This window comes from Oenanthe melanoleuca, chromosome 6, assembly GCF_029582105.1.
Source record: "Oenanthe melanoleuca isolate GR-GAL-2019-014 chromosome 6, OMel1.0, whole genome shotgun sequence".
Lineage (NCBI taxonomy): Eukaryota > Metazoa > Chordata > Aves > Passeriformes > Muscicapidae > Oenanthe > Oenanthe melanoleuca.
The window spans coordinates 32,080,844-32,098,134 of NC_079340.1; the positions used below are offsets into that span (position 1 = coordinate 32,080,844).

The 17,291-nt window shown below is 40.7% G+C and overlaps 2 protein-coding genes across 4 annotated transcripts; one reads left to right on the forward strand and one right to left on the reverse strand.

The window, feature by feature from the left end:
- Window positions 1–395: 395 nt before the first annotated feature.
- UROS (uroporphyrinogen III synthase) lies at window positions 396–9,266 on the reverse strand. Of its 3 annotated transcripts, none has more exons than XM_056495051.1 (10): window positions 8,731–9,266; window positions 7,688–7,777; window positions 6,871–6,954; window positions 6,430–6,526; window positions 5,197–5,271; window positions 4,650–4,724; window positions 2,786–2,869; window positions 2,405–2,490; window positions 1,772–1,870; window positions 396–1,112 (listed from the first exon to the last, which is right to left on the reverse strand). In XM_056495051.1, exons 2-10 carry the CDS (start codon window positions 7,748–7,750, stop codon window positions 966–968), a joined length of 810 nt encoding a protein of 269 aa, XP_056351026.1. In that variant the 5' UTR covers window positions 7,751–7,777; window positions 8,731–9,266; the 3' UTR covers window positions 396–965. The 3 variants fall into 3 exon arrangements, with proteins under 3 accessions (XP_056351026.1, XP_056351025.1, XP_056351027.1); XM_056495050.1 differs by having other exon boundaries at window positions 9,012–9,256; XM_056495052.1 differs by lacking the exon at window positions 4,650–4,724 and having other exon boundaries at window positions 9,012–9,245.
- A 23-nt stretch (window positions 9,267–9,289) lies between these two features.
- BCCIP (BRCA2 and CDKN1A interacting protein) lies at window positions 9,290–17,210 on the forward strand. The gene is made up of 7 exons (XM_056495049.1): window positions 9,290–9,573; window positions 11,352–11,426; window positions 11,896–11,976; window positions 12,686–12,778; window positions 13,293–13,480; window positions 14,631–14,808; window positions 16,838–17,210. Exons 1-7 carry the CDS (start codon window positions 9,424–9,426, stop codon window positions 17,006–17,008), a joined length of 936 nt encoding a protein of 311 aa, XP_056351024.1. The 5' UTR covers window positions 9,290–9,423; the 3' UTR covers window positions 17,009–17,210.
- Window positions 17,211–17,291: the final 81 nt, after the last annotated feature.

Below are 17,291 nucleotides of genomic sequence, written 5' to 3' on the forward strand. Positions count from 1 at the left end.
CCCCAACTCCTGTCCTGCTGTCCCAGTGTGACTGATGAAGCCACACTCTGGAATTATTCAGTTTATAGGAACAGAACTGGGCTCAGGTTCCCCCTTGTTCCAGGTGTGGAGCCTCTCACGTGGATGGAAATTCAGCTCCCATCCTCAGACTTGACCTGAACTGTGCAGCAAACAAGGGTTTCTCTGTTATTCCAGGAGCCTCAGCACTGTGCTAACAACACAAATGACTTTGAGGAGGATTATAAATTAGTATATTATGATTCAAATCTCCTGTGAAGCCCCTGGCATTAGCTGGAGGGAGTGTTAGTGCTAAATAGGATTATTTTTCCCCTTTCAGAGATAAACAATTAAAGCATAAACCACATCCAAAACAGACAACTCTAACACCATTATTAATTCTGATAAGCCAGTTTATTTCCTGTTAATAAATGCTCTTTATTTACAGGAACAGAAACCAAAACCTCATTTTTAAGACCCTGTCAGGGTAACACGGGGCAACAGCTGCCCTGAATTAGCCCCACACAGAGCAACTTCACTGCAAGAATTCTCCTGTTCCACTAAGAATATACAATTATCATTTTTATACAAATATTTGAGAAGCAGAATAACAAGTTTACAAAAGAAAATACTTCATTGGAATATGTGGGGTTTTCCTACAAAGAAGATGTGCAAGTAAAACTGATCATACAGAGCAGCTCCAACCTGAGCTGTGTGCTGGGGGTTCCTGAGCTGAGGTGTGGGGCTGACTTCAGTGTCAGTGTTCACAGCTGCTTTTCAAGGACAAAATATTCACAGTGCACAGAGGAGGAAAGGGAATAGCTGGATGATTTTGGAAAGATTCCAGATTTGTTAAGATATTTCAGTGCAACCTTCTCACACCCATTCCTGACCCGGACAGTGCTTCATAATCCCAAAAACCACTTTCTCTGGAGCAGCAACTTGACCTTGCTGGGCAGGCTGGGCTCTCAGGGGGGCACAGAGCAGCTGTGTGGCTGCAGGGCTGTGTGGATGGCAGCAGCCAGCTCCTGGGCCGTGGGGCTCCCTGCAGTGCAGCTCACGGCGACCCCGGCGCTCTGCAGGGCCTCTGCTGTGCTGGGGCCGATGGCAGCGAACTGCAGGGACAACATTCCCACTGGACACAGCTCCAGCACCCAGCTGTGTCCTCAGCAGCACTGACCAGCTCAGGCTGGAGAGCTGCAGCATTAAAAGCCACCCATCAATGCAGCTACTTAGCAATGACTCAGGGAAGATGAGTGTTTATCTTGCCTTAGAAACACTGAAAGCTCTGAGTCCCAAGAAACAGGGAAAAGTGAGAGGAATTTTAATCAGCTGTAGCTTGGTGCAAGCAAGAACTCACACCATCACATCACTAAGAGAAAATGAAGTTTGTCCTAATGGAGATGGGGTAAAGTGGTTGGGGAAAACATTCCAGGTGAAAACAATTTTTTAAAATCCAACCAACGCCAGGTTGGATGGGGTTGGAGCTACCTGGTGTAGTGGAAGCTGTCCCTGCCCATGCAAGGGGGTGGAACAAGATGGGTTATAAGGTCCCTCCCAATCCAAACCATTCTGGGACTCTATAATCTATATAATAACATCTTTTATTATTTTTGTTATTGTTTATTCGCTATAGATTGGGGTTTTCTTCAGAGAAATAAACACAAATCAAAGATAAAATCAAGGTTTGCAGTAGTTGTAACAGCCTTTCTATCTCATTTGCCCACCCCAAATTTCCTGCCTCTTGTATTCCACCATTTTTAAGAGAAGATACCTTCACTTGGTTGATCAGATCCCCTGAAAGCTTCTGGATGTGCTGGAGGCAGAATTTGACACCAGATGGGCTGAAGAACGCGACACTCGCAGGGACCCCCTGGGTGAAATAAGCAGAGTTGGTACAGCTCACTCCTCCTTGGCACATGGACAGGACACAGGGAATGGCTTCCCACTGCCAGAGGGCAGGGATGGATGGGATATTGGGAAGGAATTCCTGGCTGTGAGGGTGGGCAGGCCCTGGCACAGGTGCCCAGATTTGCTGTGGCTGCCCCTGGATCCCTGGCAGTGCCCAAGGCCAGGCTGGACAGGGCTTGGAGCAGCCTGGGACACAGAAAGGTGTCCCTGCCATGGCAGGGGGTGGGACTGGATGAACTTTAAGTTCCCTTCCCACCCAAACCATTCCATGATTCTGTAATGGAGGCTCCTAAAATGGAAAAATCAGCCAACCTTGAAAAATGAAAAGCAATGATTACTTTTACTCAAACTACATAGGGCAGATTACTCCTGGGTTCTGATTCGTGGTCAGAAGATGGCCAGTGATATTTCAGTTACACTACTTCAAAAAAAGGAATATTCTGGGAGGCATTGTCACCTGCCTCAGAAAATCCCAAACTACATCAGTGTCCAGTACCTGCTGGGAGAAGTAACTGCTCAGAGCTTCCTGCAGATCAGGGTGCTGAGTTGTTTGATAAACAGTGAAGCTCTCCAGGGGTATGCCTGCAATCAGGATATGCAACCATAATTAATTCATTAATTTCTATTATTTCAATTCAGCACTCACAAAATCCTAACTGATTTTAAGTGTAACAATTTTAGCCTAAAAAGACACATAAAAGTTCTGTGAAGGATTTGCACATCCAGAGCTCTGGGCAGCCATCCAAGCTCCCAGAGTTTACTCCCATCCTCTCCTCAGCAAGTTCCACTTTTGCTTCTTCCAATTTCGTTCACAAGCTTTAGATGCAACTTTTCTCATCACTGACTAATTAAAATGGGTCTCCAGGGGAAGTTCAACCTTTTCCTCTAAGCACTGTAGGAAGTACTTCTCTTTTCAGGGCTCCACAAGGAAATAGGAGAGCTGAGGAATTGGGTTTCTCTCCTGTAAACACACAAACAAGAACTTTAATTAACTCAAGCCTTTAATAAAGGGTAAATGTGATTTAATACATTTTAAAAGTATCAAATGCTGATTTATCCAATGCCTCACCACAGACACAGCTCTGAGGCAACTGAAAACATCTGCAGCCCCAATTCACAGGACAGAAGCTACTTAGCAGGAGCATTAAGAATATTCCATAACTAGAATATGAATATTGGCTAAAAAGATAACTTCCTCTGGAGAAGGGCAAGGGGAATAGAAATGCACTTTACCTCCTCCTCAACACAACCTGCCTCAATTTGATATTTAAAATCTGTCCCACTCAATAAATGACAGAGCTCTCTATAAAAGAATATTCAGGCAGACAAAGTGAAGGACAATACTGTGCTGAAAAGTTTTGGTCTATCTGCAATTCCATTTTCTTAATTCCCCAAGAAAAAAGGACTCTAGTTGCACTGCTGGGGTAGGAGTAGATATCCTCACTTGCTTTTGTCAAATTAGGAATTTAACAGCAGACTTGCTTTGCACAGTTTTTGCCTTTTCTGTAAATAAGAAACACAGAGAAAATTTCAAGATGAAATTCTACAGAGATTGATACAGCTTTGCATTCAGCTTTCCAAAGAAATTAAATTATTTTATTACTAATTCAGATTTGTTAATACATTTTTAAGAGTCAATTACTGGAGAAAATATGCTTTTAAGTGCTGAAAGGAGATTGCTGATTTATGCAAGCAGACATTCTCCAATAAATCCCAGAGGATATTTCTATGTCTCAACAACAAACAGGCTCCAGTGACTAAAATTCACTGCTTGGTTAATTTTTTTTACCTTCATACAACACAATAAGCAGGTATTTCTCTTGTCTTTATGCTAAAAAAAAAAAAAATCCCTGGCAAATATTAATTCATTGCCAGAGTAGATTTTCTAGCACTAAAAAATCATCTGAAACCTTTCTTTGCTTTAGTACACCTGCTGAAGAGGGGAGATGGGTTATTCTTCACTTATGACATATTTGTGTTGCATTTTTAATTTTCAGAATTTATTATTTGATCTTGTGTTGGCAACTCCCATTTTTATCATTAACTATTCCCTAGAGCTGAAGTATTTTATTTGCCAGTGAATTAGAGAGCCCAGCAAAAACAATCTGTGCCAGCTCCAATCCTGTTTTTCTTTTCCCTATAAATTTCTGCCACTGGGCAGACTTTGCTCAGCAGCTCTCTCACATCAAAAACTCTTTCTTCACCACTTTGAGTCATCCACTCAAAAATAAACAGCTCCTATGCCTAAAAATCTTCCTTATTGCTACTGGAAATTTTAACAAATTAGAATAAAAACAGAGGAAGTCAGCAAATAGACTTTAAAAATTCCCCAATAATCTGATAATAGGTTGAGAAGCATTACAGATTTAACCATAACAAAATGGTTAAACAAGACATAAAGTATCACTTTAATTTCTTCAAAACCACTCAGCTTTGGTGCTGGGAACCAGATTCCTCTGAAACCACAGGGTAATTTTAGGGAAAGTCATCAGCATTTAAATCTTCTGATTTAGCAGCAATTTCCAATCATTACAGCTCTGATCTTCCATAAAAATAAACTTTTTCCTGCTGGCTCATAGAGTATTTATTAATTAACCAGAGGGTCTAAGATTACATCTAAATTAATATCTTGTATATATATTTTGAAGTATTTTTGCCTCACTGTGACTTTACCTCAAGGAAATTCTGAAATTATAGAAAGGACATTACTTTAATTTAGCTCCAACATTTTAGCCACTTACTTGAACAAATATATTCAGCTAATTTCTCAGCATTTCCAGCCTTTTCTCCTTGTGGAATAAGACCAATTTCTTCCACTAGAACCAAAAGCAGCAAAGAAAAAACCATGGGAAACAATGAGAACAATTCAGATTTCCTGTCACAGAACCTGGGATGGAAAGGGAGGCACAGCTTGATCCAAACACACAAATAATTTGTGCACAATCTCAACCAGGTTAGAATCCCTTTCATCCAATTTCATTTCCAAAGACAATGGCAATTCAAATTAAAAACAAAGGGGTTTTTTTTTCCTGTTTTGACCCAATTTTCCAAGCAGTGACCATCACATTGCAACAAAAGGAGCAGAAATCCAGAGGCTGGATTATATCCATGGATATCCTTGGCTGGAGCATGGTTAATTCTAATTTTTATATAATTATCTCTCTTTCAAGTTATCCAGTTCAAAAAAATTTTTTTCTTCTCAGCACCCTTGAAAAGCAGCTCCTCCTCCAAAAATTGTACTTCCAAGCTAGATTTAGCCAATTTTTAATTTTTTAAACCCCATCTTACCTAAAGAAGCTGTAGCTTTTCCTACCACATATGTTGGTTTGATATTCCACATTTGTTTAAGAGATTTTGACCAGGCTGAAAAACATTAAATTATACTAAATTAAATGAAATTTAAGCACATGGCAACAGAATGTGAATGTTAAATGAATATTTGAACTTCTGTTTAATCCATAAATACAGCAAAATTATAATAATAACTAAAGCTGCACTACACATTCAGCAAATCTGGATGTACAAATCCTAATGGATCAAAAAGAGATACACCAAGTTTTTTTACTGTTTTCTTTTAACCACAGAAGCACAGGACACTGAGTTTTATCTGGGAGTCCTGGGAGGTGAAAAAAGAAATACAAACTACAACAGTAAAAATAAAAATCAGAAGGAAAAAAACCTAAGGATTTATTGCCTTTGAGAGGAACCTGAATAGGAACTACAGACTAGTTTTTATTATTAAAATGTATATTTTCCAAAAGTTCTAAAAGGGATGAAATTTAGAGAAGTGATTACTTGTGACTTAAAATCTTAATATATTGTCCTCTGCTGCTGAAAATGCTACAGTAAACTGAGGGTCTCAGAGCATTTAGTGCTTACTCAAGGGTGTAATTTACTCACAGGACATTGATTTGTCCACAGCCCAAAATGGAACAGATAAAGAAGAAACTCCATGCCAGAATCACCCAACACAAGAATTTGGAAGAGTTTACAAGGATTTGACATTTCATTGTGATGAGTATTTCTGTTTAACAGGATTCTTCCTCACTCCTGATCTGTTGGATTTTATGCATCAGCACTTCACCATTTTTAATCTAATAATTAATTCACTTGAGAAATGTCTTATTCAAGACAGAGAACTCCCTTTTTCTGCAGCATTCCATATGAATCATACAGGCACAGAAGTAATGGCCAGTTCTTATGAGATGGTCTCTTTAAAGCAGGAAAGCAGCAAGCAAAGCAGGTACTGCAGCAAAATATTCCTTCTGCATGACAAAATGAGCTGGAAAAGCTCTCACTAATTAGTAATTTGCACCAAAAGCTCCTTTCTTTCATCTTTAAATGTGAAAAACACTACCCTTAAAAGCTCAATGTAGCATGAGCCCTTTATTGATGTTAAAAGAACTATGAAATTCAGTTTTTTTAAAAATCATCTACTGGTGGGTGAAATAAAATTCAATAAAATCCAAACTTCACAAGATGCTGAAAGAAAAAGAAAAAGGAATATTAATATGTACTTACCTTCTTTTTTACTCTTCTCTTTTAAACATATCTTGATGGCTTCTAATGCTCTTGGGCTGGTAAAAACTAGGCCTCCATAGCACTCTGGATGGGAAAGCTACTTAGAAACAGTAAATTTAAGAAGTAAAAAAAATTAATTGGTAAATTAATTTTAAAAATCAGTTGCTCAATTATTTTTAACCTTGTGACAAACACAACAGCTTCAATAACTGCCTGAAATGCCCCAATACTTGTGACAATTTATGGCCATACAATCTCTGTCTGACCAATTTAATTATTTAACAAGCAGGAACAAGGTCCTTGATGTTGTACATGAAATTTTCCTGTACAAAGCTTGTTAGTGGCAACACAAAAACAGGTGCCACACAAAGAATGATTAAATGGGATCTTGGCAAGCAAATCTTGTTGGAAATAAGACAACTGAAAGAATTTCAAACTTACCTTCTCAAATAAGCTGTCAAGAGAGGTGAATTCAAAAGACAAAACTGGGATCAATGTTGCTTCCAAGCTGTATGATCCTAATTCCTATCAAGAAAAGTTTTGCAGCTCTTGAAATAAATTCCAAACAGCATTTTTGCTTTTTCAAAGCAAAGCACAAGCATTTCTCTTTGCTAAAGCAAAATAAAAAGGCATTTTATTTCCTTTCCCTGGTAAATCTAGTTTGGATTTGTTTATTGTTTAATATTACAACATTTTATTAAACAAACAGCTGTGGGACTGGGGCCTTCTGAGGTCCAGGAGACATCAGCACATAACCCTGAAGTCCCCAAGTGCCCAGCCACTCCTGCAAACATCCCTGTACATCTCTGTAATTCTGTCAATAGGTTTCTTCTAAAGAAATAATCCACCTTAATCAGGAATTCTTACTCTTGTGAGATTTACTCACATGACCAAGGGCAGTAGCAGAAGGGACCCCAGTAACAGGTAACTTCTATTTCATACCACATTCCCAGTAAAAACACAAAGAATTTCTATAATCTTTATTCTGTCCACATGAACATAATATTAATTAATTTAAAAGAAGCTGGTTTAATATCAGTACTTTGCTGAGAGCTTTACAATGAATTCAGTACAAATGTCCCATAATTAATAAAATTCTTTGCAGGAAGGGCATATTTTTCTAAGATACTTTTTCTCTTAGCATAATTTCAGATATGCACTCCTAATATTGATTAAGCCCCTTTTCCCACTTGAAACAGCTGCATTCATATTTAATAAAGAAGTGACACATTTTTTAGTTTTCTTAACATTTACTCACTTTAATATATGGATCTGGTCCTGAATCTTTGTCTTTGGGATCCTTCAGCAGCAGAACCTTCATTGTTCACCAAGGGAGTGCAGCAGAACCCTGAAATACAAGAATGGAATTTATCTAAATTAGATCTAAAGGACTTTTTGACTTTAACAGCTCCAAGAACTGGTTTGCTACCAGTTGTACTGTTCCTTACACAATGAGTAAGCAGTTACTGTGCATTCTCCAGGCAGGAACACCCACCCTGATAAGGACAGAAAATAATAAGTATGCTGCCTTTAGATAACACTGCTTAAGGAAGAGGCTGCAATGAAACTCATCAAGGGGAACACATTTTAAATAATATTTTGTAAAAGCAGTAACAGGTCCTACAACGCCACCATGTTCTGCAATTAAATCATTGTCTAAGTATAAAAAGATTATTAATTCTATTAATTTTCATGCTCATCAAAATGAGCATGCAAAGATACTGACTTTATGTATGTCTATATGCACTTATTTATACATCTAAAATAACATAGATAATATTCATATGCCTTCTCTGATACTCTAGGAAACAAGGCAGGGCTGAAAACATCTATTCTGTCATAAAAATGGAAGATGATACTTCTCAATTCCTTACAAGCTTTGGTGCTAAATTCAAAGTTACAAAACCTAAGCAAATACACAAATAACAAAAGAGAAATCCATTCTCTTAGTGCACATTTACCCCAATTACCAGTGTGGTATTTTCCTGATAGATCACACACACAGGAAAATTCATCTTCCTCGAAATTCTTTCCCTGGATGTCAGTATTCAAATTTTGGCAATGACTTAATTGCTCCTAGAGCAAAAACAGCTTTCAAAAAATAAAACAACAAAAAACCAAACAAAAACTAATAACCAAACCAAACCAAACCAAAACAAAACCAAACAAAAAACAATACAGACGTGCTTGTTGCTTTAAAGGGAATACGAAAATTGCAACCTTCTTGAAGAGTATTTATTTATAAATCTGGAAACAGAGATTGCCCAAGGCTCTTCTTTCCACGGACTCATTAACACCCACCTTTCTTCATTAATTAGACACAGAGTGTTAAATGGAACACGTTCCATATAGCTGAGGCTGGATCATTAATGAGCATTTCTTCAGTGCTTAGGATATTTCAACGCATTTTCCCGACTGGCATTTTCCACAAAAAACAGGATCACGTTGTGCTTACTGTGCTCTCCCTGCCACCCTTTCCTGCCGATTTCTCTGGAATTATCCGGGGGAAACCGGGACACGATTTTTAGAGCAAGCAGCGGGCGCCTGATTCCTGTTTTAATCGGCAGCTGGTTTTTACTCACAGTAAGTTTTGCTAATGTCGGAGATGCTCAGGACAGATGTTCTTTTTAAAGCACAGAATCCCAGGATCGCTGAGGGTGGAAAAGCCCTGCAGGATCAGCGAGCCCGATCCCCACCGTGTGCCCAGCCCAGAGCCCTGAGCGCCCCGTCCGGCCTTTCCTGCAGGGATGGGGGCTCCAAACCCTCCCCGGGCAGGTCGATTTAATCCCTGACAGCCGCTCCCGGCAGGAATTCCCTGTGCGAGGAAGTGACACCACAGCACAAAGAGGAAATCCGCCTTTGCGGGGCAGGGACGCGCCTCCCTCCTCAGGCTCCGCGCTGCCCGGGCCCGTCCGCGCTCGCCGGGCGCTGCTTGCCGCTCTCTGTCGCGACAGTCGGCGACATTCGCCGCGCCCCCGCCGCACCGCCCTTGCCATGGCCACGCCGGCCAAGCGCCGGGCGCGGGGCCCCGCCGGGGAGCAGGGCACCCACAGCGGCGGCGGCAGCTCCGAGGGCTCCGACAGCGGCTCCGGGGGCTCGGCCTGCTCCGACTCGGAGTCGGACTCGGAGTCCCCCATCGATGAGGTGAGCGGGACAGCCCGCGGGGTCCCGGCGGGGATTGTCGGGGGTGTTCGGGATGGGCCCTCACGGCTCCATGAGGGGATTGTCGGGGGTGTTCGGGATGGGCCCTCACGGCTCCATGAGGGGATTGTCGGGGATGTTCGGGATGGGCCCGCACGGCTCCATGAGGGAATTGTCGGGGGATGTTCGGGATGGGCCCGCACGGCTCCATGAGGGAATTGTCGGGGGATGTTCGGGATGGGCCCGCACGGCTCCATGAGGGGATTGTCGGGGGATGTTCGGGATGGGCCCGCACGGCTCCATGAGGGAATTGTCGGGGGATGTTCGGGATGGGCCCGCACGGCTCCCGGGGGGATTGTGTTCGGGATGGGCCCGCACGGCTCCATGAGGGGATTGTCGGAGGATGTTCGGGATGGGCCCTCACGGCTCCATGAGGGGATTGTCGGGGGATGTTCGGGATGGGCCCGCACGGCTCCCGGAGGGAATTGTCGGGGGCTGTTCGGGATGGGCCCGCACGGCTCCATGAGGGGATGTTCGAGCTGTATCCCGGCCCGCGGGCGCTGGAACGTGTCCTGTGATAGCGCAAGGGACGCGTCCCTGTGGGTCCTGCAGCGATCCAAAGTGTGTTCGCTGCCTTGTTGTTGAAAGTTTTAAATTTTTCAAGTGTTGGGGTCCCCGAGGCCTCAGCTGTGCAGCCCCGGCCCTTGGCGTGCCCACTCAGGTGTGGGGCTGGAGTGCTTAGAAGTGGTGCTGTCAACATAAAGAATTAGCTCTTTTGCTGTATTCTGCCATGTTTTATTGTTATATTGGCTTGCTTCCTTTTATTATAGAATCCCAGGATAGTTTTGTTTGGAAAGGACTTTAAAGCCCATCCAGTGCCACCCGTGCCATGTGCACGGACACCTCCCACCATCCCAGGGTTTTCCAAGCCCTGTCCAACCTGGCCTTGGACACTGCCAGGGACCCAGGGGCAAGCTGTGCCAGTGTCTCCTGAATTTTACTGCCTCCCAAGGAATAGTGTGCCTGTTTTCTACATTACAAACAAGCCTTTTACACTGTTGTGCATGACCTCAATGTGAAATTAGAGAGAGTTACAGGGCTGAGTTGTTGGGGTTACTCAGGAGGTGTAATTGAAGCTGGCAATTAAAAGGCAAAATAGCTTTGTGTGATTTTGAACAGTGGAATAGGTAGGCAGAGTAACCTTTGCAGGTGTGACTTTTAATATTGAATACCAATAAAAATGTTGGTAGACACACCGCATTTGTTCTGGAAGGAGAAGCAGCTGCTGCAGAATCGTGGCTGCTGCAGTGCCCAGGTCTCAGCATTTGCAGAGTTCCACAGTGGGATTAATGATGCCAGCAGGATTTGGGAAAATAGCAGAAATGTGGTTTTAGATGTAATTATTTAAATGTCTGCAGCAATCTTCACTTTTAGCCCTTCACCCCAGTCCTGAAGTTCTCAGGGTTTAAGTGCCTGGACCAAACCTCTCTGCACGAAGTCAGTGGCTACAGCAGGTGCAATTGTGTGAACCAGAGGGCAGGAGCAAAGCATTAGAGGTTTCTTCATGGCACAGGTGGGGGGTCAGATTTGAAAAGTTACCTTCACAGCTGTCCTCTCAAGATCACAGGAGAAATGGTAATGATTACTGACATTACTTCAAGGTGGAAATAAATTCTGTTTCTGCTATTTGCCATTACTTGTCTCCAAGTTTTTACAGTTTGGCTTTGTTCTGATGAAACTTCTTGCCAAGCATGTGTGATATTCTCTGTTTTTCTCCACAGGAAGTGAATATTGAATTTGAAGCACATTCCATATCAGACAATGACTACAGTGGTATAAAGAAGTTACTACAGCAGGTACTGTGGCTACTCGTTAGCTTGGTTGATATGTCCATTGATAAATAATATCTAAGGAGTTATGCAAAGACAGTTCACATTCTCTGTATTGTTTTATAGTTTTTATATGTTACTTTGCTTCTTTTTATTAGATAATTCCAGAATGGTTTGTGTTGGAAGGGACCTTAAAGCCCCAGCCACGGGCAGGGACATCTTCCACTGTCCCAGATTGCTCCAAGCTCCATCCAGCCTGGCCTTGGACACTGCCAGGGATGGAATAGCCACAGTTTTCAGATACACTCCAGAGGGTACCAGTGTGGAAACATCAGCATATGGAAGGTGCAGGAGCAAGCACCTCCATCAGCTGCTTGTTAGTTTTTGCAGTATTGTAGTGAAGGAAGATAAATAAAAAGCTCACTTTATTTTGTACTAAGTGGTCCATGAGATACCCTCAGTGCCTGAAACTTAATACTTGTTTCCTGTCTTCCAGTTGTTTCTAAAAGCTCCTGTTAACACTGCTGAATTAACTGATATATTAATACAACAGAACCACATTGGGAGTATTATCAAGGTAAGACAGATACTGTATTTATAATTGAAGTACAATACTTTATTTGTTGAAATGACATGATTTCTGTATTTCAGAAGGGGATCCTGTCTGTGTTATTTGTGTGCTTTCTTGCTTTTTCTGCTTTAAGAATTGTTCTTCTATGGGAATTGAAATTTTCCATGCCTACTTTCAAGCAAAGAAGAAATTGATATATTGTTATTGCTGATTTCTTTTTACAAGGGAGGCTTTTCAGTCCCTAAATTTCAGTGTAGTAATGCTGAAAATGCAGTGGAGAGGTTTGTTACCATCTTGATAAGAAATCGGAGCTTGTGGCTTTCCTCCAAAGACAAAGCTCTTTGTCCCCCTCCCTGTCAAAGCTTTATTGCTCTGTGGTTGTCAAGACATTCCAGGTTTACTTCCCTACATTCGAAACTGAAGGAAATCGGTTTTGCTTAAGATACTGCCATCCCCTGGGCCAAGATGCTGCTTATTAAACCTTTAGTGCCTTTCAGAGGACTCTGCTGTAGAAGATGCAAGACCTGGCCCTCTCTAAAGCTGGCTCTGAGCACACTGAGATGTTCAGTGATGCAGCAGAATTTTCAGTGTGTGTTTGTACAGATTTCCTCGATGGTTTTCATCTTCTGATATCACCTGGAAAGAAAAACATCTTTTGCTACAGAGTGGAAATAGAATGTCAGTATGAGTTGTTTCTTTTCATTTCATTCAACAGCAAGCAGAAGTGCAGGAAGACAGTAGTGATGATGAAGAAGATGATGATGAAGTATTTGGTTTTATAAGCTGCTTGAACTTAACAGAAAGGAAGGTTGGTATTCCTCAGTAACATCTGGTTATAAATATTAGCATCAGTAATAAATGAGACTGCATCCTGTGTAACAAGCCTGGACAGCTGGACCAGGATTTGGAGTTCCACTGTGGAGGACTGGGGTTATAAAACTTGTGGCTTAGCTTTTTTGGATGCAAGTAACTTGCTGAGGGTCAAACATGAAGCCAAGAATGGAATAGAGAGTTAAAACTGGGCCTAGTAATTCCAGGCTAAGTGAGCTGTCAGTCTCTTGTATTTCTTCCCTTTGATTTTCTCCAGTTTGGAATTCTGCTGTGGTGTTGGGTTCCTTGTTCCTGTCACTTCACAACCTTTGTTTGCCCTCAGCTTTAGGGCTGGAGAATGATTTCAAAGCAATTGTGCAGTGCTTTAGAGAATGCTGAGGGAAATTGCCACCAGGCCTGCAGGGAGTTAGTTCCCTTGAAGCTGACATTCAAGGTTTTCTTGTTTAAATAGTTGTTTTATCAGGTAAAGAAAATGCACCTTTTGATTGCAGGGCACCCAGTGTGCTGAGCAAATCAAAGAGCTGCTCCTGAGTCGCTGTGAGCAGAGCTGTGAGCAGCGTGTGGTGGAGCAGCTGAGTAAACTGCTGAACGACAGCACAAAGCCTGTGGGACTCATCCTCAGTGAAAGGTTCATCAATGTCCCTCCACAGATTGCTCTGCCCATGCACCAGCAGCTCCAGTAAGCTTGTTTATATATTTTTTTTGAATGGTGTTTTTTCTTCATCGTTTTCAGAACTCTTATGTATATAGAGCTGTGTTAAGACAGTTGGTGCTATAGATACGAGTAAAGCATGAACAAAAACATTCTGTCTCATATGTGGTCTTTAGTTAATTTTTAAAATATTTTAAATCTTTATAAAGGTTCAAAACTTTCTCAAATTCTGTAGAGGATCTCATTTGAGAACACAAGCTGTTCTACAGAAATAGCTGTGTATGTTGCAGTTTGTCCTTGTATTGCAGATTATTTTCACGCTGATCTAGGAAAATTTAAAAATGAGAACTTTTTTAGCATGCTGCTAATGAGAAGCTTGGGTGTGTCTGTTTCTGTGTTAATGTCTGGCTTTGGAATGGGAGATTTGGAGTAAGGGAAAGGATTAAAAGGTAAATTAGTTTTGGCCCATGTAAATATACAGTGTTCTGATTAGTTTGAAATAATGAAAAAGCAGGTGAAGTGCTGGTTGATCTCTGTCAATTCATGGATTATATGAAAAGCTAGGTGAATGTAAATAAATTAATCCACTGAAACATAGCATTACATTATTTTAGTGCCATGCTTAGAGCTGAGAACAAGGAAGTTTTTTTTGTTGGATAAAGAACCAATAACAGAATGGAGATCATCTTCTTTAATTTTTGTCTTTTTTCCTCTCATGTGAGAAGTCAGATTGAGTTCACCACAAGTACAGCACTTACCACAGCTCAAATTCAGATCTTAGCCTCTTTGTCTTAAAGATTTTGGAGTGACGACATGTTGAACACAAGGGAGCAAGAGTATTTTCTGTCCCTGCAGTTACAGCTCCTCAAGGAACTGATAATGTGATATATTCTCAAGGAGAGTTGCACTTAGAATCATTGCACAGACACTCTACCATGAACAGGATTTTGGGGGAAAAGGGTTATCCTGTGAGCTGTGGAAAAACATGCATATTTTTATAGTTTAAAGTACAAATAGCATGTTTAAGTACCAGGAATGCATCTGCAAAATTGTTTTTCTGAGGTACTCATCAAAGAATAGGCTGCAATTTGAATATCCCTTCTATACCAGTACAATATAAGGTTTACTTATATCCTTGTTTAGTATTTGAATTGTGTAAACATTTTTTCCTCTTTAGGAAGGAGCTGACTGAGGCACAGAGAACAAACAAACCCTGTGGAAAGTGCCACTATTACCTCCTTATCAGCAAGACCTTTACAGAAGCCAAAAAGAGCAATTCTAAGAGGAAGGAAGGGAGGAATCAGCCAAAGGAGGAATTAATGTTTGCAAATGCAGAGGAAGAATTCTTTCATGAGGTAACACTGTTTTTTATTTTAAATGCTTCTTTTTCTTTACAAATAATCAAGAGATGTTTCACTTCAGATTTAAGGGGAACTTTTATCAAGTTGGTCACAAATATTTTTAAATTAAATCCAGGGTGTTTTGGAGTAGTGTTGAGAGAGGAGCAATCAAGCTCTTTTTGTGTATGATTTATCTGTTTCCTCCTGGCTACCTGTTACTAGCAAAAACTGCTTGGAATAAAAACTTATGGAGGTCCTAAGAAATGGCTCTTGCTTCCCTTTTCTGTCTCTATTCTACTCAGGGCAAGTATATTAATAAAAAGTGGTGAAACACTGAGGTGAAAATATAACTTCCCATTTCCTAAGGCAACTTGGCCACACAACTCTGCTGGTCCCAAGCCAGACCAGGTGAGGGGAAAATGCAGGAAATGAGATTTTAAATGTGCTTTGAAATGCAAAGAATTTTTCATGGTTTCTTTTTTTTTTTTTTTTTTTTAACCACTATTGTACAATATTATTACTTTGTCAAGAGAGTGTTATTTTTCATTTCTGGCAGTGCCTGCAGGACAAAGGACTTGCACATGCAGGGGGTGGTTAATGGCAAAGGTTCCTGTGTGTAATCATTCTGACAGAGGCTGTGATAGGGCTGTAATTTTATTTCTTGGGAAGGAGAGAAATGTAAGTGGGGGAGTTCACTGGTAGCTGTAGGGAATTGTGTTGTAGCCTCTGTGCAGTAGTTGGGGATTTTGTTTTTGTGCTCCTGCCACAGCAGCTGAAACAGCTGAAGCTGAACTCTGTGTAAATTGTTGTTGAAAAGCTGCTGGGGAGAAGCCTGTGATGCTCATGTGTCTGTGGGTGTTCTGTTCTAGAAAGTCCATTTTGTATTTATTTATCTCAGCTTTGTTATTTATTAAAGGGTAATTGTGAGCTTTCATCTGAACTCCAGTAATTTTTAGTTCAAAAGGGTAGTCTCAAACTGAGCATGTTTTTCTTTTTAACAGTCTTCCCAGTGTTTTAAAAAAATCATTTTAAACATTATGTAGGGTATTAAATTAAATGTCTCTCTGTACTTAATAATGTGTGTGTGTTAAATTAGTGCTGAGAGTCTGTCCTCCCTGATCACACATAATGTTAATTAGATTGCCATAAAATAGCATTAAATGTGGTGAGGCACTTGGAGCCATGTCAAATTCAGAGAAACCTTTTCCTGCACTTGGCACTGCCCTGGGCTTTATTCTGTTCCTTAAAATTATAACCAGAAAATCTATTAGAACCAGACTTGGAATTGATTAAAGGTGCACAAATTGTTCTTGAGCAAAGCCACTCAGTTAGTGTGGTAATTGGTCCAAAATGAGATTTAAAGCCTTGATATATTGTTAGTGGAAAGCAAACCTAAAAGGAGAATGGATGTTAATTTTCCCCCAAAGGGAAGGAATCAGGTATGTTTTTCTACTTGATGGTTCAGCTCAGAGTTCTTAATCTGACTTGTGTGAGAACTGGAAACATTCATGGGCTTGTTTTTCTTATCCATTAGGAATTTTGTCTGGGAAAGGTGATGAAAAGGTACTTTCTATATGGGATTTTGTATTCCTGAAAAGAAATAATGCACATTTGAGACACCTGTCTGTTTGGAGAAGCATAAATAGATCTTGCAGTTGCTCCAGCATCTTGGACCTTTCCAAGAGCTTTCTGAAATTCTCCTCAGCATTCATATTGGTCCCCTTAATACTTGATTTCTACTCATACTCTTACAGATTTGTTAATTCTTAGGACTCTGGGCTGTTTTACTAGGCTGATCCCAAACTATAGCAACCATTATAGAATTTAATGTGAATGATATAAATTCTGTGAAAAGAAAATATTTAAAACACTTGAAATAGTGGAGTTTTTGGTTGTTCTTTTTGGTGGACACTTCAATAGGGGAAAAAAACTTCATAATAAGCATGGGCATAATAGGTTTATTATTTTTACTTTGTTTAGATGATGTATTATCTTCATGCAAATTCAACATTTTAATCTGAATGCTTTTATTTCTGTTGTTTAGAAAGCCCTCCTGAAATTCAACTACTCTGTGCAAGAGGAAAGTGACACCTGTCTGGGAGGCAGATGGTCCTTTGATGATGTACCAATGAAGCCTTTGAGGACAGTTATTGTAGTTCCAGCTGATGGAATTCATGGAATTATGGATAAACTCAAAGATTATCTCTCACTCTGAGCTTCCCTACAAGCACCAGGTTTTTACAGAGCAGCCATGCAGGACTGTGACCTCACAATATTTGCAGAACTGCTGTTAAGCCAACGGTTTTATGAAACCAAAAATATTCACCAAGTGAATATTTTTAAATATTGCATCTTACTTTACTTTGATATCATCATGAAGCAGTCAATAAAAACCCAGTGTCAAAAGAAAACCTGAATATGTGTTCAATGTATTTTGAACCAAGGCTAAATCATGTGTTTTTTTTCCAAAGCCATGTATGCAACACCTTTTGTTGAGA

What these genes read in the sequence shown, in the direction of transcription:
- UROS (XM_056495051.1), bottom strand. Translation starts at nt 7,750, where the DNA reads ATGAAGGTTCTGCTGCTGAAGGATCCCAAAGACAAAGATTCAGGACCA. An exon ending in AAAAGCTACAGCTTCTTTAG is followed by an intron (nt 4,725 to 5,196) that starts GTAAGATGGGGT and finishes TTTTGGTTCTAG; the next exon opens with TGGAAGAAATTGGTCTTATT. An exon ending in GCAGTTACTTCTCCCAGCAG is followed by an intron (nt 1,871 to 2,404) that starts GTACTGGACACT and finishes TATTTCACCCAG; the next exon opens with GGGGTCCCTGCGAGTGTCGC.
- BCCIP (XM_056495049.1), top strand. Translation starts at nt 9,424, where the DNA reads ATGGCCACGCCGGCCAAGCGCCGGGCGCGGGGCCCCGCCGGGGAGCAG. An exon ending in CGGAGTCCCCCATCGATGAG is followed by an intron (nt 9,574 to 11,351) that starts GTGAGCGGGACA and finishes TTTTCTCCACAG; the next exon opens with GAAGTGAATATTGAATTTGA. An exon ending in CCCATGCACCAGCAGCTCCA is followed by an intron (nt 13,481 to 14,630) that starts GTAAGCTTGTTT and finishes TTTCCTCTTTAG; the next exon opens with GAAGGAGCTGACTGAGGCAC.